Genomic DNA, 26,960 nt, shown 5'->3' on the forward strand with positions numbered 1-26,960 from the left:
AGTTGCTGTGAAGATTAGAGATGGTTTGTGTAAGGGCCTAGTACGTGGGAGGTGAGGTGATGGGGAAGACAACAAGGAGGAAGAGGATGAACACATTCAGCACACATCCAGATCCCTTTCAACTGCCCCCTCTAGTCTTTTTGCAGTGTGTGCCGTGCACACAATTCATAACACACAGCTCTAGGTGAGCGGTGGGGAAGGGGGTAAAAGAGATTTGGGTCCCAGATACCTACATCCGTTTCCAGTTCACTTTCCATTTGAGAAGAGGAGAAAGATCAGCAGTCAGGATTCCTAGGCCACTATGAAGCATTAGACATAAAATGCTCTTTGTGACTCAGTTTCCCATTTAGAGAGAGGACCTTTTCCTCTGGGTCTGGATCCTGAGGAGGGTCAGGGCTCAGCATGTAGGACCTAGACCCAGCTCTGCTTGCCTGAGTAAGAGCATGAATGGAGAGGGTCCACAGCTGACATGCACATTTCATTCACATGCGGGAAGGCAGCCCATGGCTCATGCGTACTATGCTGATGTGTCAGGTGACTTACGACTTCATGTTTTTGTTTTTTTATTTCTAGTTTTTGGTACCAAGGGTTGAACCCAGGGGTGTTTTAACGCTGAGTCCCTTTTATTTGTTGAAACAGGGTCTCACTAAGTTGCTGAGGGTCTTGCTAAGTTGTTGAGAGCATGACCTTGAACTTGTGATCCTTCTGCCTCAGCCTCCCGAGTCCCTGGGATTACAGGCGTGCTCCACTGCACCCAGCTGACTTTTAACTTGTACAAATACCACTTCCCTTCTTATGGCTGGTTTTAGTTTGGCTTTTACTGTGTCTTGATTATCCCATTGGATCTGACCTTTGAAGGAAGGACCTGCTGGGTTTGTGCCACCTCTGGTCATGGCAACCTAACCTATAGCATTCTGTACTGAAGTCCTCCATATCAGCTCCTGGTGTCCCCTGCAGATTGTTCCTTATCCCTCACTTCAGCTACCTTTTCCTCGGGCCCTCTTCCTTGTGTTGCCCTGTCTCTGGCATGATTTTGGCATAGCCCAGTGCTCTGTGTGGTGGGGGTGAGCAGTCTTAGAGATAGGTTGGCTCCCTCCAGCTCCCATTCTCCATGTGGAATTCTGCTTGCACCTTGCTTGGTGTATAGAAACTCGCTAACACTTCCTTGTTCCTCCTCCCATTCTGGTGCTTGCAGGGCAACTGTGCATGTGCGGGTCAACGATGTGAATGAGTTTGCCCCCGTGTTTGTGGAGCGGCTGTACCGTGCTGCAGTGACAGAGGGGAAGCTGTATGATCGCATCCTGCGGGTGGAAGCCATCGATGGTGACTGCTCTCCCCAGTATAGCCAGATCTGCTACTATGAGATCCTCACGCCCAACACCCCCTTCCTCATTGACAATGATGGTGAGTCCACATTCCCTGTGCCTCAGCTGCCCAGGCCTGTGCACCACATTCCTCAGGACAACCCAGCACTGTGTTCTCTACTTCTGCCCCTCAGATCCTTGTTGCACCCTCCTTCCTACAAATGGAGCCATTTTTCTCTGGCTCCTTTCCATTTCCTGCTGATGAATCCACTTACTGCTCAGTTAACTCCTTAATCTTCCCCTTGCCTCCCTGGGCCTTCTCTAGTGCACCTGACCCTCTCTGTCTTCCCTCACTCCTGTGCCCCAGGGAACATTGAGAACACAGAGAAGTTGCAATATAGTGGTGAGAAACTCTACAAATTTACGGTGACTGCTTATGACTGTGGGAAGAAGCGAGCAGCAGATGATGCTGAGGTGGAGATCCAGGTGAAGCCCACCTGTAAACCCAGCTGGCAAGGTGAGGCGCTCAGCTCTGTGACCTATTTTGTGAATCTTCGTTCACCTTGGCTTCTCTTTTTGTCCCATTCAATAACCATAGGGGCTAGGTTAGGGGTTGGGGGACATATTTGCAGCCAGGCATGTACTCCTGCCAAACCATTTTCCTAAGAACCTGAGACTGTCAGTAGACATGGCAGGAGGGGAGTGGATAGGAGAGGTTGCCTTACCTTCTCTCTCCACTGCTCACTCTTTGTCTCACTCATGCAGGCTGGAACAAAAGGATTGAATATGCACCAGGCGCTGGCAGCTTGGCTTTGTTCCCTGGTATCCGCCTGGAGACCTGTGATGAACCACTCTGGAACATTCAGGCCACCATAGAGCTGCAGACCAGCCATGTGGCCAAGGGCTGTGACCGAGACAACTATTCAGAGCGGGCACTGCGGAAACTGTGTGGTGCGTGTACTCCCTCCCCTAACACTCCTCAGGCTTGTCCCTTTCCAACCATCCTGCACCTTTGTCGATTTCCTAAGAATCCCCTTATATCTTCTCTGGTCATCTGCCTGGAGCTGTGGTATGTAGTTAGCTCTGTGGTCTAAGGGCAGGTAGATATGTTTTTGGCAAAGATCATAATTGTTTCACTAGTCACCAGACACATTATGGAACAATGGTAGGGAGACATGAAGAGGTGGAGGATGGGTTGAGTTAACTGGAGAGAGATTCCCAGAAGAGAGGTTCATCCCTTTCCTTTCTTTGAAAGTTCACAAGAGGGGGTGAGACTAGCTGCAGGAAATCTTTTCCCATCAGTCCCTCTTTCCCTGCCTCCTTCCCATTCCCTTATCTGCTGTCCCTTAGCTCTGACACTTGTGCCTCCTGGGGCCCCTGCAGGTGCTGCCACTGGGGAGGTGGATCTGTTGCCCATGCCAGGCCCCAATGCCAACTGGACAGCAGGGCTCTCGGTGCACTACAGCCAAGACAGCAGCCTTATCTACTGGTTCAACGGCACTCAAGCTGTGCAGGTGCCTCTGGGTGGCACAGCTGGCTTGGGCTCCGGGCCCCAGGATGGCCTCAGTGACCACTTCACCCTGTCCTTCTGGATGAAGCATGGTATAACTCCCAACAAGGGCAAGAAGGAAGAGGAAACCATTGTGTGTAACACAGTCCAGAATGGTGAGCCTTCCTCAGAGCACTGGATTGAGAGTGAGAGACTAGCTTCTTGTCCTGAGTCTGTGACTGCCCTGTGTGTGACTGTGAATAGGTCACTTCCTCTCTCATTTGTGACATGCTTTGATAAAAGTACCAGCTTTGATATTTCCTGAAATTCTGTGATTTATCCCCAACATGGCATGTTGAGATCCTGCTGCTCTGGTGCAACGAGATTCTTCATGGCCACTGCCAATCTCATTTGTAGTTGTCTGATCAATACCCCTGCATCCCATCAGATAGTTGACTACCCCATCTCTACTCCCATGAACCATTGCAATGGAAAAGTCTGGGTAATGGTATGCCCATTTCTTCCTCTTTACCCCCATGCCATTCTCCTCCACTAAGAGCTAACTGACTCCGAGTACCCCTCTTCCTCAACTGTGGTGGCACAGCTCCTTAGGGAGGACTCAGCCTTGACCTACTCTTTTATTTCTAGCCACTTCTCTGACCTCATTTCTCTTGACCTGAAAAGGATTGTCCCCCATGATGTGTATATTAACCAAAGGACCAGTGGGGGTAGGAGCAGGTTGGCCAGCGTTCCTCCTTTGGGCAACCAGTGCCTGAGAAGCTCTAGTTGTCACTTGCATTGGAGTATGCATGTATGTGTGTGTGTTTGTGTGTGCAAAGACAGAGAAAGAGAGGGGGGAGAGAGGACACTAGAGAGCAGGGAAACAAGAGCACATGAGAGGATCAGCAGCATCCGGCATCTTCTTCCTACTGCTGTTCTTGCCTGTGGCCTTGTGCTTGACCCCTCTCCCCATCCTGTCACTTCAGAGGATGGCTTCTCTCACTACTCGCTGACCGTCCATGGTTGCAGAATTGCGTTCCTCTACTGGCCCCTGCTTGAGAGCGCGCGCCCGGTCAAGTTCCTGTGGAAGTTGGAACAGGTGAGGCTGGTGCCCTGCTCCTTGGAGGCCAGGTGCATGTAACTAATGTTCAGGGAAAGAAGGTCCCCTGAAGGGATTCACATATTCTGGGTTGCCTGTGCCCCCTCTTTCATGCTTCTTTCCGTTCCCTGTCATTCTACTCCCAGGTTCTCTTTCTCCAAGGCTTGTACCTTAGGGTAAGAACTCCTGGATTCAAAGGAAATAGGCAACAAATCACTATTAACACTAAGGTCGACCGACTGTCTTTCCCCCTTTGTTTTATTTCATCTCTTTCTTAAGGAGAACCTTAGCAGTACACGTCCCTGACTCTCAAGAGTTTTAACCAAGAAAATAAATAATTTTGAAGTACACAGGTTAGGTTTGAGTCCTGTCGGGGTACTTGCCTGCTATGAAATTTTGGCTAATATGTCTAAAATTCAGGCTTTTTTTTTTTTTAAACCTATTACATAGAGATAAAAAATATTTTATAGGGACTGGGGTTGTAGCTCAGTGTTAAGAGCACTTGCCTATCCTGTGTGAAACACTGGGTTTGATTCTCAGTAATAAATAAAATAAAGGTCCATCAATGACTAAAAAAAAAAAGGATTCTATATCCCTGGGTGGTTGTTGGGTTAAATTACATGACAGAACTTTATAGATTAAAAAGCACTCTATACATAGTAATTCTCACTATTATGGGGAATTAATAAAAGTGGATCAAAAAATTTAAATCCTCTCATGAACCAACAGTTGTAGCTTTTTCTTTATTCAGTTTATTCTCCAAGCTGAACACAAGGACCAGTAAAGACTAATTTGAGTTACCATCTTCTATTTTTCTTGCATGCTATAGTAGAGTGGCTGAATAAACACAGAACTTTAAAAAAAAAAAAAAGCAGAAAGTAAGAGAGAGAAGAGAAACAAGGGCTTTGAAAATTCACAAACTGGATAGTTGAGGGTACCTGCAAAAGCTTTGCTGTTCATGCCACTCTTTTAAAAACAAAGTCTGCCATTTGCCATTTTTTTTTGCTCTTTCTGCCACATTGCTGATAATCTACTTTGCCCTTCCCATTTTTCTTTAATTTACTCTCACTTATTAAAAACATCAATTAAATGTCAATTAAGTTCTTGTTGTTCTGCTGGGTACTGGGGATATAATGGAATTGAAGATGGAACAAAATATTTGACTTCATTGAGTTTACACTTTGGTTGGGGAGATAGATTTGTTTGTTTGTTTTTGTTTTACAGTGCTGGGGATGGAACCCCAAGGCCTTGTGCATGCTAAGCAAGTGCTCGACCACTAAACTATACCCCTAGACCCTTGAGAAGATAGATTTTTTAAAAAAATAGTTTTTTAGTTGTTAATGAACCTTTATTTTACTTATTTATATGTGGTGCCAAGAATAGAACCCAGTGCCTTATACATGCTAGGCAAGTGCTCTACCACTGAGCTACAACACCAGCCCCAAGAGAAGAAAGATTTTTAAAAACTAAATGGGGCTGTGTTAGCTCAGTGATAGGGTATGTACTTGATATGCTAGAGGCCCTGGGTTTAATCCTGAGCACTAAAAAAACAAACAAACAAAACCCACAAATCTAAAAAGACATACAAAACCATCAATTATGATAGGTACTGTAAAATTAACAAGGACCTGAGATAGAATGTGGGGGAAGATAGGATGTGGGTGAGGAACTTAGATTGGATATCCAGAGAATGCCTGGCTGAGGGGAAATTTTAGTTTAATGCTAGAGGATGAGAACTAGCTGACTGAGAGGAGAGTATTAAGTGTTCCAGGTAGTGGGAAGAGCAGATGCAAAGGCCCTGAGGCAGAAAAAAGGTGAGCGTTTTCCAAGCATGGAAGCAAGGCCAGTGAGGCTGAGGCACAGTGAACAAGAGGGAAAGACTAGAGAGATGGGCAACAATCAGGTTGTACAGTAGACTTTAGTCACTGGGGTTAGTTTATATTTTGTCCTTTGAGGGATAGGAAGCCTTTTTTGAAGGATTTAAAGGAGGAGTATGACCTGATCAGATTTACATTTTAACAAGATTGTTTTGGCAATGGTGGGAGGACTGTACTGGAGACAAAAGTGACAGTGAACAGATAGTCCCCACAAAGGGGCTGGGGACTTGACTGGCATATGACAAGGGAGATAGAGAGACCAGCACAGGAACCCACAGCTCTTAGTTCTGTTTGGACCTGAGAGCCAAAGCACCTGCTGATTGACTGGAATGTAGAGGATGAGGGAAAAGAAAGTTGAAGATGTCTCCTAGGTTACCACTTGGGCAAACATGTGGATGGTAGAGTTGTTATTCTACCCAGCAAAAACCGAGGGAATGTGGAAGGGACATGGATTTTCATCCTACACGTTACATTTAATAGATATGTGAGCCAGGAGGAGTGGTGCCCACCCGTAATCCCAGCAACTCAGGCAGAGGCAGGAGGATTGCAAGTTCAAAGCCAGCCTCAGCAAAGGCAAAGCACTAAGCAACTCAGTGAGACCCTGTCTCTACATAAAATATAAAATAGGGCTGGGGATGTGGCTCAGGGGTCGAGTGCCCCTGAGTTCAATCCCTGGTACCTCCCTCTCCAAAAAAATAGACCTGTGAGACATCCAAATGGAGAGCCCTGGAATGGAGATGAAGACTGGGGAATTATCAGCATAAAATGGTATCTGAGCCATGGGGAATAGATAAGGTAAATCCTAGGAAGAGAGGGGAGAGGGCCTAGGTGTGAGCCTTGAGGGAACCTAAACTTTGGAGGTCGATAAGGCAGAGAGCTCTGCTCCTTCCTTTGCCATCCCCATCCCCAGCTGACTGACACTAGAAGAGAATGCAAAGGGCAGCAGTATTGGTTTCAGTGATTCTGTTGGGTTAGAAACTACCCTAGAGAGTCCAGTGCCATATATACCTACATTTTTTTTTTTTTTTTTAGAAAAATCTATTCACAACGTAGTTTTATGTTTATAGTGTTTTGTTTGTTTTGAGATGAGGTCTCCCTGTGTTGTCAGGCTGACCTTGAACTCTTGGGCTCAGGAGAGATCCTCCTGCTTCAGCTTCTGGGACTCAAGGTGGATGCCAATGCACCTGACTCTTTGCATATGTATATTTTACTGCATTGGAATTTATCAGTTAATTGTTGCTGTTATAACAAATTACTACAACATTAGTGGCTTAAGAAAACACAAATTGATTATCTTACTGTTCCGTGAGTTAGAAATCTGACTGGGTTTCCCTGGGCTAAGAACCAAGTGTCAGCAGGGCCATTCTTTCTGGAGGGTGTAGGGGTGAAGTCATTCCCCTGCCTTTTCCAGTTTCTGTAGGCTTCCTACATTCTTTGGTGTGGCCTTTTCCTCCATCTTCAAAGCCAACTACGGCCTGCTGAGTCCTCACAGTGCATCACTATAGTTTTAAAGATTTACCTGACTAGTGGAATTTTCCATACTATGTTGGTTGCCTGATAGATTTTGGACAAGGATGTTATTCCTTGAGCTGGGAAGGCAGCCCTGTTGGTAGAACTAGGAACATGTTGGACTGTCCTCCTCAGGAGATGAAGTGGTGCTTGAGGTTAGTTCCCAGAAAAGGAAGAAACTGAAAGATTCTTGCCCTCACCCTGCTCCCCCAGGTCTGCGATGATGAGTGGCACCACTATGCTCTGAACCTGGAATTCCCCACAGTCACTCTCTATGCTGATGGCATCTCCTTTGACCCTGCTCTCATCCATGACAATGGCCTCATCCACCCACCACGAAGGGAACCTGCACTCATGATCGGGGCCTGCTGGACTGGTAAGTCTCCCTGATCTTCTCAGTAAAAACTCAGTGGCTTAGGGTTGGTGAGGGGACATAGGCTGGTCAGGAGTGAGAGAGCAGCCTGACCCTGCAGCTGAGGCCATTTCCTGCATTTCCCTGCAGTTGGGCAGGGTGACTGAATGGTCTCCACTGGAGGAGACCTTGGCCTCTACATCCACTCCCATTTCATGGGTCATCACCTCTGACTTGGTGGATTTCCTTCTGGGTGTCCCTAGAATCTTTCTTTCCATAACTTCAGCCAGTTCCCACTTTATTCCTCTGAAGTGATGATGATCCATTCCCCCACTGGAGGACAGTAACCCTTCAGAGCATTCGACCTTCTAACTTCTAAGCCATTTCTTTCTTTCCTTTTTTTCTTTTGGAGGCACACATATGTGTCTTACCAAGATTCCTGTGTTTTCTCAGCAATGTATTTGGAGGATGGTCTATAACAGAGGCCTGAAATTGAGACATGACACAAGAAGGGTTGGGACTCAGCTTGGAGGTTGCAGGTGCTATTAGGCAGAAGAATGAGAGGAAGACTCTCATTCTTCTCTTCAATCTGTCTCCACAACCTTAGCTCACTGTCACTTTTTTTTTTTTTTTTTTTTTTTTTTGTCCTCAGAGGAGAAGAACAAAGAGAAAGAAAAGGGAGGAGACAACAGCACAGACACCACCCAAGGTACTCCGTGTGTATGAACAGGAGGCCAGCAAGTCCTCATCTTAGCTTTCTGATCTGTGCTACCTTTTTCACCTAAGTCCCATCTAGCCTGTCTAGTTGCTGATGACGGCCACCAGGGGGCGGAGTCACAGAGAAATTTAGCAAAGTCCGGTCTCCTTGGAGCAAAGAAGCTAGCCGTAGCTTGGCTGGATTTCGATTGTTTTTTCCTGCCCACAGAATATAGGAAAGGGTTTCTCTTGCTGGCTTTTCACATGACAGAAAGGAGGTGGCAGGAGTCAGACATGCAGGAGGGGAAGAGCTGGGCATCTGTGAAGCTCACACACATTCATCCTGGTCTCCTTGCATGCCACTATGAACACCCTCTCTTGCATTCTCCCTCTTTCCTTTCGGTTTTTCCACTCACCTTCCTGTCCTCCTGGTTTTCTTCTCTCTCTCTCCTTCTCAGAAGCTTTTCTCATTTCTGTTGCTTCTATTTCCACCCCCAGCTTCATCCTGTCTTCTTTGTAGTGCTGGGGATGGAACCCAGGCCAGGCACATGCTAGGCAAGCTCTACCACGGAGCCGCACCCCATCCCGTCTCTGGTCTCATCTTTCTCCCTTCTCCAGCCCGCCCCTTATCTTCACTTCTCTCTCACCTCTCATCTCTTTTCTTTCCATATTTTTCCTCTTCATTTTCTTCTTCAAGTCTTCGTCTCGTTCTCGCTGTCTCTTTCCTCTTTCTTTCAGCCTCTGTCCTTGTTCCCTCCTCCCCTTTCCTCCTCTCACCGCTGGGCCTGCTCCTGTGTTCCTGCCCTAGGAGACCCCTTGCCGATCCACCACTACTTCCATGGCTACCTGGCTGGTTTCAGCGTGCGCTCAGGTCGCCTGGAGAGCCGCGAGGTCATCGAGTGCCTCTATGCATGTCGGGAGGGGCTGGACTATAGGGATTTCGAGAGCCTGGGCAAAGGCATGAAGGTATAGCCCCTTCCTCCAGCCCTCTCCTTCCCGGCATGCCCCCGCCCCTCCCCTTCCCCACTTCTCTACCTCTGCTCCCTTCCTCTCCTGCCTCCTGGTCCTGCTCTCAGCTGTGTCTGTGTCTGGGGCCCAGGTCCACGTGAACCCCTCGCAGTCCCTGCTCACCCTGGAGGGGGATGATGTGGAGACCTTCAACCATGCCCTGCAGCATGTGGCTTACATGAACACTCTGCGCTTTGCCACGCCCGGCGTCAGGCCCCTGCGCCTCACCACTGCAGTCAAGTGAGTGTTGGGTGGGCGGGGCAAATCATAGAGCACAGTCAGATAGTTCTCAACTCCTGGGCCTAAGATGTCACCTAGAACTAGCCATGCCTTACCCTCTGGGCCCCCAGAGAGGACAGCTGGTCTGCTGAAGGTCATATAGTCGTGTTGGTAGAAGAATCTGGTCTAGACTCATAACCAGTTCATTATCGTTCCACTAAGTCACACTTTCAGGATTTGGGGGGTTTGATCTTCTCAATGCCTCTATGAGATGTGTGAAGTAGGAGCCAGAAGACTGGGAGCTGGGGACCTGACATTAATCATGACGCAACACTAATTGACTGGATGGCCTTGAGCAAGCAGTGAGCTCTAGTTGCTTCACTAAGCTCTTCCAAAGTCAAACAGGAGGATCCAAGCTAGGGGTTGGCAACGTGTGATCTGGTCTACTGTTTGTTTTGTAATAAAGTTTTATTGGAACACAGCCATGCCCTTTTATTAACATATTTTCCATGACTGATTTCACAGTAGGATGGTACAGTTGTGTAGTTGGAACTGAGACTATCGGATGGAAAAGAAGAGAATAGTTAGTGTCTAGTGTTTTATAGAGAATTTTTTTGACCTCTGAATTCTAAGTAAATTATTTTGAATTTATTAAAAGAAAGATTAGATTATTTCAAGACTTAAGTACATATTAGGAATTTGAAAATGCAGATTGAGAGGCCATGAAAGCATAATAGTTAAGGACGCAGGGTCTGTTACTAGCTTTTTAGTATCTGACAAATGTTATAAAGAAGGGATATTAATAGAATCTAGTTCATGGGATTGTTATGAGAATGAAATGATATGTCCCAGATCAAAGAGTAGAGTGCCTAGTAGAGTGCCTTCTGTAAATGTTGACTATTATATTCACCCCTTATTATGGTCTGTGGGGAAGTTTTGGGGAGATACTCTCATTTAGTGGGTGGATTTAGGAGTCAGGATTCCTGTGTTCTCACAGCTCTACCTTAATTTCTCCATAAGCTGTCTGAAGATCAACATCTTTGAGGTATCTTTATCTTGGTAGGGGTTAAAGGGAAGAGGGCTCTGGGCAAGATTAATAGGCTGCACAATTAGAGCTGTAGAAGGCAGGCAATAGCTTTTGGGAATTGGGCTGCTGATCCATGGTGTGGTCATGGTGGGAAAGGTCACAGGTCATTGAAGATCACATGGCACAGATGAGAGCCGAGTATGCACCCCGCCATACCCTAGTCAGCACTCCAGTTGTTAAGGGCTGCCATCTAATTATGAAGGGTTTAATCCCTCAGAGACCAAGGAATTGTCTCTTTTCCTTCAGTTCAGGAGCCACATCAGAAGGGAGGACTGCTTTTTGCTGCGGGGTGGAGCTCTGCAAGCACAGAAGGAGGAGCTGAGATCCTTCTTGTTTACTGGCTCATCTGAATTCCTTATACCTCTTTCACATCTAGGATAGAGGCTTATCCAAGGGCTTGGAACTCAACTTTAGCTCTTTAGAAGAGGAAAGAGGCCTTGATATTTTCTTTATGAGGTTAAGACTGAGAACTCTTTTCTCTCCATTTCTAGGGTAACCATGTGATTGGTGCCACCCTAATACTTCCCTTATAGGAGAAAAATTGTGTGCGTGTATGTGTGTGCATGTGTGTAACAGGGAGAGACAGAGCATGGCAGTGCCTCCCTTTCTCTGATGTATATGCTTGTCCTTGTCCATGTGACTTCCCTAACTTCTAGTATTCAGTTCTTGGACCTCTGTCCGTGTAAAACCAGATTTATGTGACTGGTTAATGCTTAAAGGCAACTTTTCTCTAAGATTAAAACATTTTTTATTTTGTTTCTTTGGAGGCCTGTCGATTCATGGTCTGAACCCTGGAACAGATGGAAACCACACCTTTTTCTCCAACTTTGTCTTCTTTCCACATCTTTAGAATTTACACCTGCTTTCTGTAACTTCTATCCAGATGATCTTCCAGCACCTCAACCCAGATGAGCTAATGCTGAAATAATTAACTTTAACCACTGCCCAAAGTAGCTACTCCCCCTAACTTCTCTTTCTAGTGGCATCTCTGTCCTTGACATAACCCAGGCTAGAAACCCCTTAGTCATCTTTCGTTCCTCCTGTTTTCATCCTCTGCACACCAGGTGGAGTTTCCAGGTCATCCAGGTCCTGCCTCTGTGCTAGGTGTTTGCAATCTGTTTTCTCTTTTTCTGATTCTGTTGTTGCCCCTCCCACCCAAACTCTCCTTACCTCTCACCTGGCCGATTGCCTCCTAACTAGGTGATCTAGCTCTAGTACACCTTCCACCCTGAAGCTAGGTAAGTGATCTTAAATCTGATTTTTGATCAGCATGATCTCCTGATGAAAAAGATACCAATGACTTTATGTCCATGGCATGAAACTTATAAACTGAATTCTTATCATGGCATTTAAGGCCCCGAACCATCTGGCACTGGCCTGCCTTTCCTCTGCTCCCCTTAGTGTGCTCTTCACCATGCTCTCTACCTTCTGCCTTGGCAAAGTCCAACCTTCTTTCAAAGCTAGTTCAATTGCTAATTTTCCTGACTTATTTGTACCTTTCTTTTCCAAGTGCCCTACTCCATTCTCTTTCCTCTGTGCTCTCATGGTTTTTTCTTTGGTCCATTTGGTCTAAGATTTGGGTGCCATACCTAATCTCTTTACCAGATCATGAGTTTCTTTGGGTCAGGGATAGCTTCCTATTCTTATTTGGGTGTCCAGAGCAGTAATGTACTACAGGATTACTCACTGCATTGGAGATGCCTGTTAGAGTTATTTTTCTGGTACAGGAACTCAGGAAGTCCTGGGCTTTGGTAACTTCAGGGGCTCTGGGCACATCATACCTGTTGAGGGTATACTTGTTCCATTTTGGCTCTAACAGCCAGCTTGGGCATGCTCAGTAACACTGATAATTAAATCCTTTCTGCAAAATCATTTCAATTAGCACACACAAGCATACGGACCACAGTCCCTACACTGCCTTGTGAAGATTGTTTTTTCAAAGGGGAATGTCTTAATTTGTGCTGCTATAACAAAATACCTGAGACTGGGTAATTTATAAAGAATCAAGTTTCTTCTTTCTTTTTTCATTTTTATAGTTCTGGAGGCTGGAAAGTTAAAGATTGAAGGGCCATCATCTGGATAGGGTTCCTTGCTGCATTATTCCATGTTGGAAGGGCAGTGTTATGTGTGGGAGGAGAGCAAGAGAGCAAGAATTTGAGCTCACAGCCTCAAGCCCTTTATAATCAGCATTAATCCATTCATGGGAATGGAACTCTCATGACCTAAAAAGACCTTCCTCTAGGCCCCACCTCCTCACACTGCTGTGTTGGGGAGTAAGTTTCCAACATGTGTTTTGGGGGACATGTTCAAACCATAGCATTCTGCCCCTGTCCCCCCACATTCATGTTTTTCTCACATGGAAAATGTGTTCATGCCATCCCAATGGCCCCAAAGTCTTATCTCATTCTAGTACTAACTCTAAATCCAAAGTCCAGAGTTTCATCTAAATCAGAGATGGGTGAGATTCAAGGCATGATTCATTCTGCAGCAAATTCCCTTCCATCTGTGAACCTGTGAAATTAAACAAGTTATCTATTTCCAAAATACACTGATGGGACAAGCATAATATAGACATTCCCATTCCAAAAGGGAACAACAAGAAAGAAAAAGGGTAACTGGTCCCAAGCAAGTCCAAAAACAAACAACGTTAAATCTTAAAATTCCAGTTAAATCTTACTCCATGTGCTACCTCCTGAACACACTGAAGTGGGGATTCAGCCCCCAAGGCCTTGAGTAGTCCCGCTTACAGGGCTTGGCTGGGCTCAGCCCATGTGGAACTCTCACAGCTTGGAGTCTCATGCCTGTGTTCTTCCAGGTTGGTGTCAGAGGCAGGTAGCTCTGTAGCTCTGGAGTCTCATGGTGATTGCATTTCCATGACTTCACTAGGCATGACCCTAGTGGGGACTTTCTGCAGGGGTATTGAGCTGTAGACCCACTTAGTTCTCTCTGCAGTGGCTCTGTATTTATGAGAAGTCTCTTCCTGAGTTCCCTGCTATCTGTGACATGCTTTGACATCTAGGTGAAGGAAGCCATAACCCCATAGCTCTTGTATTTTAAGGACCTGCAAAGTCAGCACCATGTGGATGTCACCAAGACTTAACTGCTCGCACCCTTCAGAGAAGTGGTCTAAGCTGAGTCTGGGATGGTCAAGGGTGCTGCACCAGCATGTGGGGAGCAAAGACTGGCGGTGGCACAAGGCTGAGGATGATGATTTCTCTTGGGTACCCTGGGTTGTTCACTTGGGACTGCCTCAGCATCTCTGAAATACCTTTGGGGACATTCTCTCATTGTCTTGATGCCTAACACCTTACTTCTTTCTTTTTTTTCCTTTGGTACAGGGGATTAAACCCAGGGACACTTAACCACTGAACCACATCTTCAGCCCTTTTTCTATACTTTATTTAAAGACAGGGCCTCGTCAAGTTGCTGAACTCACAATCCTCCTGCCTCAGCCTCCCAAGTCGCTGGGATTACAGTAATGCACCATCGCACCCAGCTACCTTACTTCTTTCTATTCATGCTAATTCCTTTTTAGAGAGTTGTTTGGTCATACTTTAGCACCCTTTTTCATTCTTTACTTGAATCCTTTAAATCTCATAGTTCTTTTTCCCTTTTAGTTATAAATTCCATCTTTATTTATTTATTTTCTGGTACTAGGGATCAAACCCAGGGACACTTTACCACTGAACTACATTTCTAGCCATTTTAAAATTTTATTTCGAGACAGAGTCTTGCTAAATTGCAGAGACAGGCCTTGAACTTGTAATCCTCCAGAGTTGCTGGGATTACAGACGTGCACCACTGCACCTGATTATAAATTCCAGCTCTAAATAATTTCTTTCTTTTTTCCATTTTACCATATGTGGTTAAAAGTAGTCATGCAACCCTTTCAATATTTTGCTTGGCTATTTCTTCTGCCAGATATTCCAGTTCATTGCTCTTAAATGCTTCTTTCCATAAAACCTCAGGCATGAATACAGCTCAGTTAGATTCTCTGCCAACTTATAAAAAGGATTGCCTTTACTCCAGTTTCTAATAAGATAATCCTCATTTCTGTCTGAGACCTCATCAGAATGGTTTTACTGTCCATATTTCTACTAGCATTCTGATCATCTCCTCTTAAATAATCTCTAAGAAGTTCTATTCTTTCTCTATAGTTCTTCTCTCTGAACCCCCACTAGAATTCCCTTAATGCTCCATTCATGGCAGTAAAGACTGTTTTCCAGCATTCACTTCAAAACTGTCTCAGCCTCCACCCATTAACCAGTTCCAAAACTATTTCCATATTTTAGGCATTGGTTAAGCAATACTCTACTTTTTTGTTATTAATTTCCTTAGCTGGTTCTCTGTTGCCATAATGGAATAACTGAGTCTAGGTAATTTATAAATAGTAGAGATTTGTTTCTTATAGTTCTAGAGGCTTCAAAGTCCTAGAGTGAGGGACTGGAATTTGTTGAGAGCTGTCTTGCTGCATCATCCCATGGTAGAAGGGTAGAAAGAGAGTGAGAGTCAGAGGGAGAGATCAAATTCATAGCATGAGACTTTTATAATCAGCATCAATCCACTCATGAGGAGGAGCCCTCACCATTTAAACCCCTTCTGTTAGAACCCACCTCCTGGCACTGTTGTATTCGGGTTGAAATTTCCAACACATACTGTTTTGAAAAATCTATGAAAAATATATTATGGAACTTCTTTATAAATAAATTCCCTTGGTGAAAACTTAGGTCCTAAATAGTGGCTTCAGTTTAGTGGAAAGATCAGTGGACCTTAGTTTAAACCTTGACTCTTAAACTGTCAAGTTTTTGTGGCCAGATGCTTGATCTAAGAGCTTAGGTGCCTTCTCCCTATTGTACAACATCAAAGCAAGTTTACTATGAAAGACTATGGGCAAAACTCTTCATAAACTGGTTAATGCTATGTGATTGTGAGGTGGGAAAAGGAGGTTTGGAAAAGGTGGGACTGGAAGTGCTCCTTGGAATAGCTCTGAGCAGCTGTCCTGTAGTTTGCTTTGGCTTGGCAGAATCCTCCAGGACCAAGGCCCAGATCACCAAGCTGCAGGGGGTGGATCTAGGTCCAAGGTCAGATTATCTCACCTCCCTGTCAGTATCTCTGATATCAGAGAATAGAAGATACACCAAGGAAGAGGACCTCCCTTGATAGAATTTCCACCTTTCCCCATTTTAAAATTTTGGGTCACATATCTGCCAGATATTATACTGAACCCATGTAATTTTCCTCCCTGGTGAAGAACTGTGTGTGTATATACATTTTTGTCAGTTCAGTTTATTTTTCATTAAAATAAAACTTGACAGACATTCCATAGTCTTGGGGCATAGCATTGATGATGTGATCACCCCCGCAGATTGGGACCATCTCCCTTTCTGTCCCTGACCTTTTCCTGTAGTGATGTCCTATCAGGAAAGGAGACCTTCCCTCCATCTTTGCTGTGGGTATTGGGGTGCAGAGACATCGTCTCCTCCCCAACTCTGCTCTAACATGAGGGTTGCACTGTAGAGCTGGAGGCCCAGAGGATTGAAACAATTTTCAGGGAGGGGGCAATGGGGTCACCAACTGCTTATTTCTCCTTTCTCACATAGATGTTTCAGCGAAGAATCCTGTGTCTCCATCCCTGAAGTGGAGGGCTACGTGGTGGTTCTTCAGCCCGATGCCCCGCAGATCCTGCTGAGTGGCACCACTCATTTTGCCCGCCCAGCTGCGGACTTTGAGGGACCTGAGGGGGTCCCTTTGTTCCCTGATCTTCAAATCACTTGCTCCATTTCTCACCAGGTGGAAGCCAAAAAGGACGAGAGTTGGCAGGGCACAGGTGAGGATGATCCAGGAAGCGACATCATCCAGATGTCTGGGCTAGTAACCTTTTGGGGTTACTGACTAGTACAACTCACACTTAAGAAACAGAGCGGTGGGAGGCCCATGGGTGTAAAGAAACCACTGTGGAATGATCATGAAAACAAAGACTGATTTCCCTTAAGGATGCCCTTTGGGGTGGGGCCAGTGGCTATAAGGTGATGATGATAATGGTGGACTTCAGAACCTCAGTGGAACCAGCTCTGACCCAGACCCTGACTCTTCCCACCCAGTGACAGACACGCGTATGTCGGATGAGATTGTGCACAACCTGGATGGCTGTGAAATTTCCCTGGTGGGGGATGACCTAGACCCTGAGCGGGAAAGCCTGCTCTTGGACATGGCGTCCTTGCAGCAGCGAGGGCTGGAGCTCACCAACACATCAGCCTACCTCACCATTGCTGGTCAGTGGGGCCTGAGAGCCTGTCCTCTTTTTGTGTGTGTGCCTCTCCCTTTGATTAAATACTTAGGAAACCCAGAGTGTCCTTTTTCCAGGCCCAGGGATGTGACCAAGTGCCAACTTGTACCTTCCTAGCTGGAAGATCTTTTGACTTCCAGATTGCCCATTGGGGAAGTGTACTGGGGTGTGACCTCTGGCAATTTCTCTCCTCCCTCTCCTCTCCATAGTCTGGCTCACCTCCACTTCTGCTTCCACTTGTGTTCTCCCTCAGATCTCCTTCATCTCTCTCCTCCTCTGGCTCAGTCTTCCCAGACTAGCTAGCTCATCTAGCTGTTTGGTAGCACTGGTCATCTTCTCTATCTTCCATCTCCCTGTCTCACATACACACCATAGCTTTAAGTTAAGTGCTCATCTCATAATGACTAGTGGGGAGTGATGCTTTGGTGATTTGCAAAGGAAGGCTGCTGTTCTCTGAAGGGCCCTCCTCATGGGGAACAGAAGAAGGTGCTATGACCAGTTCCCTCCTATTGTCTTTCCCTCCCAGGGCCTCACTGAAGCTGTGTCTTCCCTGTTTCCTTTCTGCTTGCCTCTGCCCTTCTGTCTTGCAGGATATCCTTATTTCCTCCTTTTCATTCTTACCCAGAAGTAACTGAGTTAGTAGAGAAGGACAAGCCTTAGTTGCTTTACTCAAGTCCGTCCAAGTGGGGTGGGAGTGGGGGAGCATTTCTTCCTCTGATACATCCTGTTGTGGGGTGTGAAAATTCCTTCTATGGCTTTGTCAGCTAGTGGGAGTCCAGGGCCCTGCACTGAGTCTACCTCCTCCCCAGGGGTGGAGAGCATCACTGTGTATGAAGAGATCTTGAGGCAGGCTCGTTATCGGCTACGACATGGAGCTGCCCTTTACTCCAGGAAATTTCGTCTCTCCTGCTCAGAAATGAATGGCCGCTACTCCAGCAATGAGTTCATCGTGGAGGTACCCAGAAAATCTCCTTTTTTCCACAGCTACTATCCCCTGGCAAGGAGCGAGGGTGGGGTGGACTCAACTCGATAGTGGTGAGCAGGATTTCAGATATGGAGCTGTGCTCTGAAGGGTGAGGAGGGGCTTTGGGAGAAGCATTGTGCCCATAGAGCCCTCCCTCTGCCCAGGTCAATGTTCTGCACAGCATGAACCGGGTTGCCCACCCCAGCCATGTGCTCAGCTCCCAGCAGTTTCTGCACCATGGTCACCAGCCTCTTCCTGAGATGGCGGGACACAGCTTGGCCAGCTCCCACCGGAACTCCAGTACGTAAGGCTAACTGGGTCCTGGCAAGAGAGGTGGGTGGCACATGAGGGGGTCACTGGTATTACTTACTCCCTTCCACCCTTGGGAGGAGAGGAGAGGGGAGGCCAGTTGATTCTGTTGCCTGTGATACCTGTTTTAGTTGACAGCTGTGGACTAATCCCTTTATCCTGCTGAGTCATTAACTCCCTTGTGAACAAGTTATGCCCTGAGTTACTGAAGGGACACTTGTGCCTGGAATCATAAGTGTGTGGCTTAGGTGTCTGTTATTCTGCTGACGAACCTTCTCCCAAATTAGCTCTGGACTTAGAGATCCTCTGCAGTGGAGCTATCAGGCATTCATTAAACACCTATAAGGTACTAGCACTATCCTAAGATGCTATTTGGGATATAAAATATTATAGAACAGATACAATTCCTGTCTTCAAGGAGAGAGTTGGTACTTTTACTTGTGTCATTATGTGCTATCTGTAAAGTCGTAAGAGTATTTCTAGAACAAAATATGCAAAGTGTTACCTCCAGATGGAGTGCTGCCTTTATAGCAATCTCACTTCCCAACCATGGTCCTTTACCACAGTACAATTATTTTCCAGTACACATTGCTCAATTGTAGAAAAACTAGAAAATACAAGTATACAGAAAAAAAAAATATGCCTTGCTTTACGGTGTATTATGTTCCAGTCTTTTTTCTATGCCTATTTTTCTCTTTTTAGAAATTGAGATCAAACTATTTTGTAACCTGATGTTTATACTTAATATTATAAAACAAGTCTTCATTACTAAAAAATGAATAATGATGCTGACATTGCTGAAAGTGATTTTTGGAATCCCTCTTTAGAATTTTTTTTCAAAGCCCATTCAGGAGGTACATTTATTTTTGTAATTTTGGGGACCTACTTCGCTTTTAACCCAGTTCAGTATTATTCAACTTCATCATCTACTTTTGTTAGAGTTGGCTCTGGATATCATTCTACTTTTTAAAACATTAAAACCACTATCAAAGGTCATAGACTTGTCACTTTTGGAAAAATGTCAAAGGGTTGTGACAGACTCTGAAACCAACTCCCCAGGGAGTTCCACAAATGCTTTCTTCAGGGAAGTTCAGGGTCACTGAACAGTACCATGTAAGCATTCATCTCAATACATGTAATGGTAATACCAACAAACAGGCTCTTGCTGTCTGTGTTAATGGGTTTACATATATTAACTCATTTTGCCATTACAAACAAAAAATGAAATAGTACTTCCTTTAAATATAAGGAAACAGAGGCACAAAGAGGTCAAGTATCTTACCCAAGAGCACACAGCTAGAAAAAAGTTGGAACCAGATTTAAGTCCAAGCAGCATGATTCCAAAGCATGTGCACTAACCATGGCCCTCAACCTTCTCCTCACATGGTTATGCTTTTTTAGTCTCATTACTTTAGAGTTGTACCTAATTTGGGGCTCCTGAGGGGCTTCCCAAAATTTTTTCATCAGGCTAGCTCCCCTGGTCCTCCCAGGTATTCAGTCTGGTCTCTTGGAGTGGCCTCCACCTACACTGTATCTGTGTTTCCTTGTCCCTGGGACTGGTTGTCTCCACAAAAACAGCTGCAGAGTCCTTTCTGTCAGTTCTACTGCGATTTGTTACAGCAAAGTAGATGGGAATAGAAGGGAGAGGGGATATAAGGCATAATCAAGTTGCAAAGGTTCAAAGACACTTCACCCAGTATTTTAGACATACTAACAAATGAAACCTGTTTTGTTTTGTGTGTGTGTATGTGTGTATGTGTGTCTTTTTTTTTTTTTTTTTAAACACTTGGAGCTAGTCGTATATATATCTCCTATGACTCCTTAGTTCTTTTTCTCATTCTTTTCTTGGAGATCTGGGTGTGCTTCTGGGCCTGATAAGATTCTCTCTCTCTCTCTCTCTCTCTTTTTTTTTTTAAGTTGTTGATGGACCTTTATTTGATTCATTTATTTATATACGGTACTGAGAATCAAATCCAGTGCCTCCTCACACACGGTAGGCATGTGCTCTACCACTGAGCTACAACCTCTTTATTCTTTTTTGGTAGGAGACCCCAGGTGAGGTAGTCCTTGTTTTTTTTTTTTTTTTTTTTTTTTTTTTAATATTTTTAGCTGTAGATGGACACAATACCTTTATTTATTTATATGCAGTGTTGAGGACCAAACACAGTGCCTCACCGTGCTAGGCGAGTGCTATCCCACTGAGCTGCAACCCCAGCCCAATGTTACAGACCTTCCTCCCCTGGGGTGTCCAGCTGCCCTGCATTGACTGGTCCCATAGGCAGCATTTCTCACCCACTACCCGCCAGAGATGCTGTGAGTGGGGCTGATGCTTACAGGTGTTAACTCCTTTTCTCCCTATGGTGAAGCTCAGGCTTCTTGTCCATTGTTCTAAGCCAGTGTCTGGGTCAACTAAGCTTTCCTCTGAGTTTTGGGGGTGGGGGTGAAACTGGGGATTAAACCCAGGGACCTCAAGTGCTCTACCACTGAGCCACATTCCCAGTCATTTTTCATTTTGAGACAGGGTCTCACTAAATTGCTTAGGGCCTTACTAAATCGCTGAGGCTGGGTTTGAATTTTCAATCCTCTTGCCTCAGCCTTGTGACTCGCTGGGATTAAAGGTGTGGCCGCCACATCCAGCCCCCGCCCCCCTAGAGTTTAATTAGAATAGCAGCCTGCTTTTCCTTCTTCCCTTATTTCAGCCTGAGTGGGCACAGGGTTCACAGTTTCCCTGAGGACATTGCCTCAGGTCTCAGGTGACCTTTTCACATGCCTTTTCTGACTCCCCAAGGTGCTCCCTCCCTTTCACCTCCCAAGTCCAAAAGTGGTGTTGCAGAACTGTGGTTTCACAATATCCAGCTGTAATCGTGTAGAAGCAGAGATGTGATCTCCTCCAGTGGAACTAAGGCACGTTTCTTTGCAGCTCCTAAGATTGGTGTGTATTGGGACAGTCAGGGAAGGTTTTGTGGATATGTAAAGTTTGAACTTGGACCATAGGGAGAAGAAGGTCTTCTCTGAATTTGAGGAGCATGAGAAAGAATGTAAATTTGAGAATTTGAGAGGGTGATTAAGGGTGTTTATGGTTAGGGAGAGTAAGATTGTCTGAGTTGATGAAGACATTGTTTATGTATTTATGTAGTTGTTCCAAACTTTGATGTACATCAGAGTCATCTGGGGAGCTTTAAAAAATCCTGGTGTTTAAGTGACATCCGATGGATGAGATCAGACTGTCTGGGGCTGAGGACACCAGGTATCAGTGAGTTTAAAGATCCTTACTTGAGTTCATTGGGCAGAAAAGTTTGGAAGTCATTTTCCTACTGTTTCCTACAATTACCTGAAGCTTTGCAGAAAGACCCATGAAGAAATAGGATTAAAAGAAAATGAGCCAGCACAGGGGCATTGGCCAGCTCCTTAGGCAGCTGAGGCAGAAAGGATCACTTGAGCCCAGGAGTTTAAGGCCAGCCTGGCAGCATAGCAAGAGCCTATTTCAACAAAAAACCCAAACACCAACTAACCAACCGAACAAACAAACAAACCAAAAAACAAAAAACAACAACACATCTGGTGCAATGACACGTCTGTAATACCAGCTACTAGGGAGACTGAGGCAGGAGGATTGCAAGTTTGAGACCAGTCTAAGCAACTTAGTGAGACCCTGTGTAAAAATAAAAGAAAAAGGGTTGGGGCTGTAGCTCCGTGGTATAGCACTTGCCTTAATAAACATGAGGTCCTGAGTTTGATTCCCAGTACTGCAACAAAAACGAAACAAACAAACAAAAAAAACAATGACACTTAATAAAAAGAATATGAACTAGGAAATAATGAGGAAGGGATAATGATGAAAGAAGAACAAAATGAAGCAAAAGAATAAAGTCAGTTTATAAAATACATACTCTTAGATGCAGCGCAGTTGCAAGTATAGAGCAGAATTTTGATTCTGAACTTCCTTGTGGCTAAAGCAAAAGGAAACCTGAGAAGTTATGGAAGTCATAGAACAGGGACCAATTGGAATTTCTAGAGAAGTTCTGGGACTGAGATCAGAAGACTTCTCTCTTTCTTCATAAAGAGGGCACTATGTGGGGCTGTAGACAGGGCTTTCAATAGTGTTGTTCTGATTACATGGGCCATTTGCTAAAACGCCCCTTAAGGTCAGCCATAGAGGTCATTCAAGGGAAGAATTAACTGCTAGGATCTAATGCAGCAAGAAATGTTGACTGGACTTCTTAAATGTAAATTTTTGTCTGTAGCTAAAAATCCTCCCATCTCCCTGGTCTCCTGGCTCATCTTAACTTAATTAACCAGACTTGTTTGGCTACACAGAGTATCTGCATTTTGTCTTTCTGATGGTCCTTCCTTATTCCTAGAATCAACTTGTCATTTCCTTTACCAGGCCAGGGACTCAGAGGGATAATTTATTTATTGGTACTAGGGATTGAACCCCAGGGCATTTAACCATTGAGCTGCATCCCCAGCTCTTTTTATTTTTCATTTACAGACAGAATTTTACTAAGTTGCTTAGGGCCTCACTAAATTGCAGAGACTGGCTTTGGATTTATAATCCCCTTGCCTCAGCCTCCTGAGCCTCTGGGATTACAGGCGTGTGCCACGCCCATTAGGACAAATGCTTTTGATTAAAGCACTCACCAGAAGTGTGGCTTGTTCTTGTTGTGCCCATAGTGCCTGTTCACCTGCTGTGGGCCGACTCCACAGGATGGCGTCGCCACTCCTTCTAGAGCCTGGGTTTAGCCACAGGGGCCATCTGCTGGTGGGTCACCCACCACCAGGTCTTTTCCTTTGACTTGGAGACCTGGGAGAGACTGTTTGGAGCAGATGCGCAGAAAGGGCAGCTCTGTCCCCTTCTCTCCTCCTTCCTGATCTCCAGCCAGTTGAGGAATGCTGATCCAGGCAGGCCAATCTTTGTCTTTGAGCTAGTGCCCAGGAAGCCTACCCACTCTGCCCTGCAGAGCCAGCTGTGCTCTGCAAGTGGCTCCAAATGGGCTGTAGGTCGGGTCAGGATGGGTATCAACTTGGTAGAGAGCCATCTGGGTGGCCTCAGGGAGGTGCGTGGGTGGCTGGCCTGCCTAGGCCTGGTGTTTTCACTCACCTGGTTGGCCCTGGAGCGGGTGGCAGCAGGAGTGTTTGACTGCTGGTGAGGAAGGGTCTACAGCAGGTTGTGTGGTGGGGGGCTCCTGTGCCATGTGCTTCTCTGTGCTTTGCTCTGTCTCTTGATGTGTGATCATGTAATGTGGGTAAATTTGGAACTGGGTTGGAATGTAATTGTGTGTGTGTGTGTGTGTGCATGCACTTCTGGGGGCTTGCTTATGTGACTGCTAATCTGTGGGTGTGTGTGTGTATGTGTGTCTAGGACACACACACACAGACTAAGCCAGGGTTGAACTGCCATGTAGCGGTGTGAACCTATGTGGCGTGTTGTGACCCAGATGCCCGCAAGGGCTCTGGGCCTGGGCTTGTGTCTGTGGGGTCTCTACTTACACTTGCTGTCCCTGGTACTGTGGGCTCTCCCTCTTTGCTTCCTCATGCTTCTCCGAGTGTTGTGTATGTGTTTGCAGAAAAGAGGCAGAGTTGTGTACAGGGCTGTTTGCTCTGTAGCCCTCACGGCCCAAGTCTATACTGTTTACATCTTCCTTCAGGGGCTTGCTTGGTCTGCTCAGCTGGCAGGGAGCTGGGTGATGTCTCCTATATGGCTTTTGTATGCTTTGCTGGAGACCCTTAGATGGATTTTATTAATCCCGTGGTGTGAGCAGGCTGCCAGGTATCTGGTGAGGGCAGGTGTGCAGGCTGGCAGAGGCCTAGCTCAGTTGAGGGGCATGGCAACATTTGTCCAGCTGTGTGCCCACACATTCTTCCTGGGTATGTACCTATGCATGCATATCTGCTTTGCTGCCATCAGCTCAAGGGTCCTTGTGAAAGTACTTGTGCCCCTCCATTTCTCACTGCCTGTCAGGGTCCTTGCCCCCCTGAACCTGGGCATCAAAGTGAGGCAGCAGGGTCAGAGGCATGGGAGGGCCAAGGAGGAGACAGGGCTGCCTCAGGGGGAGATGACTAGGGAGAAGCCCCAAACCACCAGGAGCCTCCAGCCCTCAAGAAGAAGGGAGGTGTCACCCAGCAGGAATGAGCCCAGATCAGGTGGGTAAGAGAAGGGGTTTCTCCTTGCCCCTTGGACCTGTCCCCAGTCTTGGGGCCTGCTTTCAAGCAGCCAGGCTAAGTTGGGAGTCTGCTTCCCCTCCTGTCCATCAAGCTTCTGTAGTGCTCTGTTCTGTTTCCTCTGGGTACTGGGCTTCCTAGATTGAGTGGTGTCTGGGTAAGGCACATGCAGAAAGACTATGCAGATTCCAGTCCTTGTCCTCTGTCTCTGCTGATGCCAGGGTTGTTCATGGCAGGGCGGTGTCAGGTGCCTTCTTTTCCCCTGCCCTTGCCTCCCTTTTCCCATCAGCCTTCCTGTCTGTGGCTCCCCTTGGCTATTGCAGTAGCCATTCTGCTTCCCTCCCTCTCCTGTTTCTTGTCCTACCTAGTGGATTCTGTTTCTCAGGCTATCTTCTTCTGGGCTACTGTGGATGCTGTCTTGTCCTAACTGGGGACTTCCTCTGCCTGGCAGCCTCTTCCCCCAAACCCCTCCCCCTCCTCCCTGGGCCTGAGGCCCCCACTTGTGTCATGCTGACCTCCCCACTCTCCCCACAGTGGTCCCCAGTGCCGCAACGCTCATCATTGTGGTGTGTGTGGGCTTCCTGGTGCTCATGGTCATCCTGGGCCTTGTGCGCATCCACTCCCTTCACCGCCGCGTCTCAGGGACTGGTGGACCCCCAGGGGCCTCCAATGACCCCAAAGACCCGGACCTCTTCTGGGATGACTCTGCTCTCACCATTATTGTGAATCCTATGGAGGTGAGTGGCTCTGAGGAATGGGGAGGTGTATGGAGTCAAGCTCACCTGGAACATACCCAATCAAGACCCCTGGGTCCCATGTGAAAGCTCTTGTTGCAGTGAGCAGGGATGAAGAAGGTTCAGACTGGGAGTGAGGTGGGAGCGGAGTAAGGGGACTGAGGGAGGCCTGACTCCTAAAGGAGAGACCCTGGGGTGTGATCTTTGTCCTCGCTGTTTCCACCCTCTCCAGTCCTATCAGAATCGGCAAGCCTGTGTGGCGGGGGCTGCTGGTGGCCAGCAGGAGGAGGAGGACAGCAGTGACTCAGAGGCAGCTGACTCCCCTAGCAGTGACGAGAGACGCATCATCGAGAGCCCTCCACATCGCTACTAAGGCCTACATCCTGGACCAGAGAGAGAAAGAATTCTGCCCCGGGTGAGACAGAGACGCCCAGGAAAGAAAGGGAGAAGGACATTCTTAGAGAAGAGAGACCGAGAGGGAGAGAGTTCTCCAGAAGAGCTGTCCTTTAGTCTCAAAACTCCAGTGGACCCCACTGGAGTTGCCCCAACCCTTTCTCCTCCCTCCTACCCCTCCTGTCTCTGGGCTGTCATTCCCTGTGGCATCTGGGCTGGGTGACTCTGGCTGTCCTTTCTGCCTCCCATGGCAGCTGCCCCCTTGGCTTACCATGTCTCTGTCTGCCCCCAACCAGTCATGCACTGTATTGGGGAGGGGATGGCATTAGCCATGGCTGGGACAGGCGGGATCAAGGAAAATCCTCTGCTCTGCCCTTCTCTACTCTGTCCCGTCCACGGGATGCCCTCCTCCCCTGGGCTCTGTGGAGGAGGAAGGCCAGGCCTTCCCTGCCTCTCTTCTGATCCCCTCCTCTATTTCCATTTCACTCTGGGGATCCCTGCTCCTCCACCTCTCCCCGTTTCCTTCCTTTGTTGTCCTCTTTCCTCCTGCCTTTGCAGTCCTGAGGTCCTATAGCTCCTGCCCCTTCCTTCATGACCTGCTTGTGGCTAGGTTGTGGGGATGGGAGGGAGAGTGGGAGCCCCGGCTGTATTATATATAATGTATATTTTTTCAATGTTGTCGTGAGCGCAGCCCCTGTGTTCCTGTGTGCAGCTCACCGCCTTGTGTGTGCGTGTGGCATCGTCATGTCCTGGGGTGAGGGAAGGGGATGGGTGTGGCGAGGGAGGGGACACACCCTAGGGTTTTCAAATAAAACAATAAGAAAAAAGCTCAAGGAGCTGCCTTCTACCTGCCTGATCCTGTGTGGGCGTGGGTGGCAGGCTCTGGGGTCTCAGGGCCATTCAGGTCTGAAGGGGTAGGACTGACAGATAAATCCCTAGGGTTCCAGGCTAGTGGGAAGGTAATATGGGGGTAGGTGGCTCTCACTGTCTCCTTCCTTCAGTACCCCCATAAAATAACAAACAACTCAGGAAATGCCACAGACACCTGGACAGATGCTGCATGCTTTGTAGGGGACACCGCCAGCCTCTCCCTATTACTTGGAACATCCTGCCTGACCACATGGGCTCCAAGGCTGGGAGTTCAGGGAGAAGGCAGGCAACCCTGCTGTCTGGAACTAAAAGGGATCTGGAGCTCTCTTTGCTGATCATTCTGTGGCCCTCAACCCAGGGGACCTCTGCTTTGTCCACATGGCTCTCCTGACATGGTTGCTGAGTGGCCTCAGCCTCGCCATGCTGACCTGGCAGTCCAGCCTGAGGTCAGACAGATTCTGGTCCTTCCTCGGCCTTTTGGGCCACTGGTTCTCTGGTCCAAGTGGTAAAGGAATAAACCATATGGAGTTATCTAGAAGAGTGAGCCACTGTGGGAACATCATTCCTGTCCTCTCCTTGCCCTGGGAAACACCAGGGACGCT

At 46.9% G+C, this 26,960-nt stretch overlaps 1 protein-coding gene across 1 annotated transcript in view; it reads left to right on the top strand.

Annotated features, from left to right (window-relative positions):
- The window catches only part of Clstn3 (calsyntenin 3), a 30,153-nt gene extending 3,863 nt beyond the window's left edge, over positions 1–26,290 (top strand). The window contains exons 4-18 of the mRNA XM_047551736.1: positions 1,196–1,404; positions 1,672–1,821; positions 2,070–2,255; positions 2,688–2,969; positions 3,780–3,892; positions 7,492–7,654; positions 8,283–8,339; positions 9,135–9,292; positions 9,426–9,574; positions 16,241–16,467; positions 16,742–16,912; positions 17,736–17,881; positions 18,055–18,190; positions 24,896–25,098; positions 25,328–26,290. Coding sequence (XP_047407692.1) covers positions 1,196–1,404; positions 1,672–1,821; positions 2,070–2,255; positions 2,688–2,969; positions 3,780–3,892; positions 7,492–7,654; positions 8,283–8,339; positions 9,135–9,292; positions 9,426–9,574; positions 16,241–16,467; positions 16,742–16,912; positions 17,736–17,881; positions 18,055–18,190; positions 24,896–25,098; positions 25,328–25,468 — 2,491 coding nt within the window. The 3' untranslated portion in view covers positions 25,469–26,290. The remainder of the gene's footprint in view (positions 1–1,195; positions 1,405–1,671; positions 1,822–2,069; positions 2,256–2,687; positions 2,970–3,779; positions 3,893–7,491; positions 7,655–8,282; positions 8,340–9,134; positions 9,293–9,425; positions 9,575–16,240; positions 16,468–16,741; positions 16,913–17,735; positions 17,882–18,054; positions 18,191–24,895; positions 25,099–25,327) is intronic.
- The last annotated feature ends 670 nt before the right edge of the window (positions 26,291–26,960 follow it).

The sequence above is a fragment of the Sciurus carolinensis genome, chromosome 4 (assembly GCF_902686445.1).
Source record: "Sciurus carolinensis chromosome 4, mSciCar1.2, whole genome shotgun sequence".
Taxonomy (NCBI): Eukaryota; Metazoa; Chordata; class Mammalia; order Rodentia; family Sciuridae; genus Sciurus; species Sciurus carolinensis.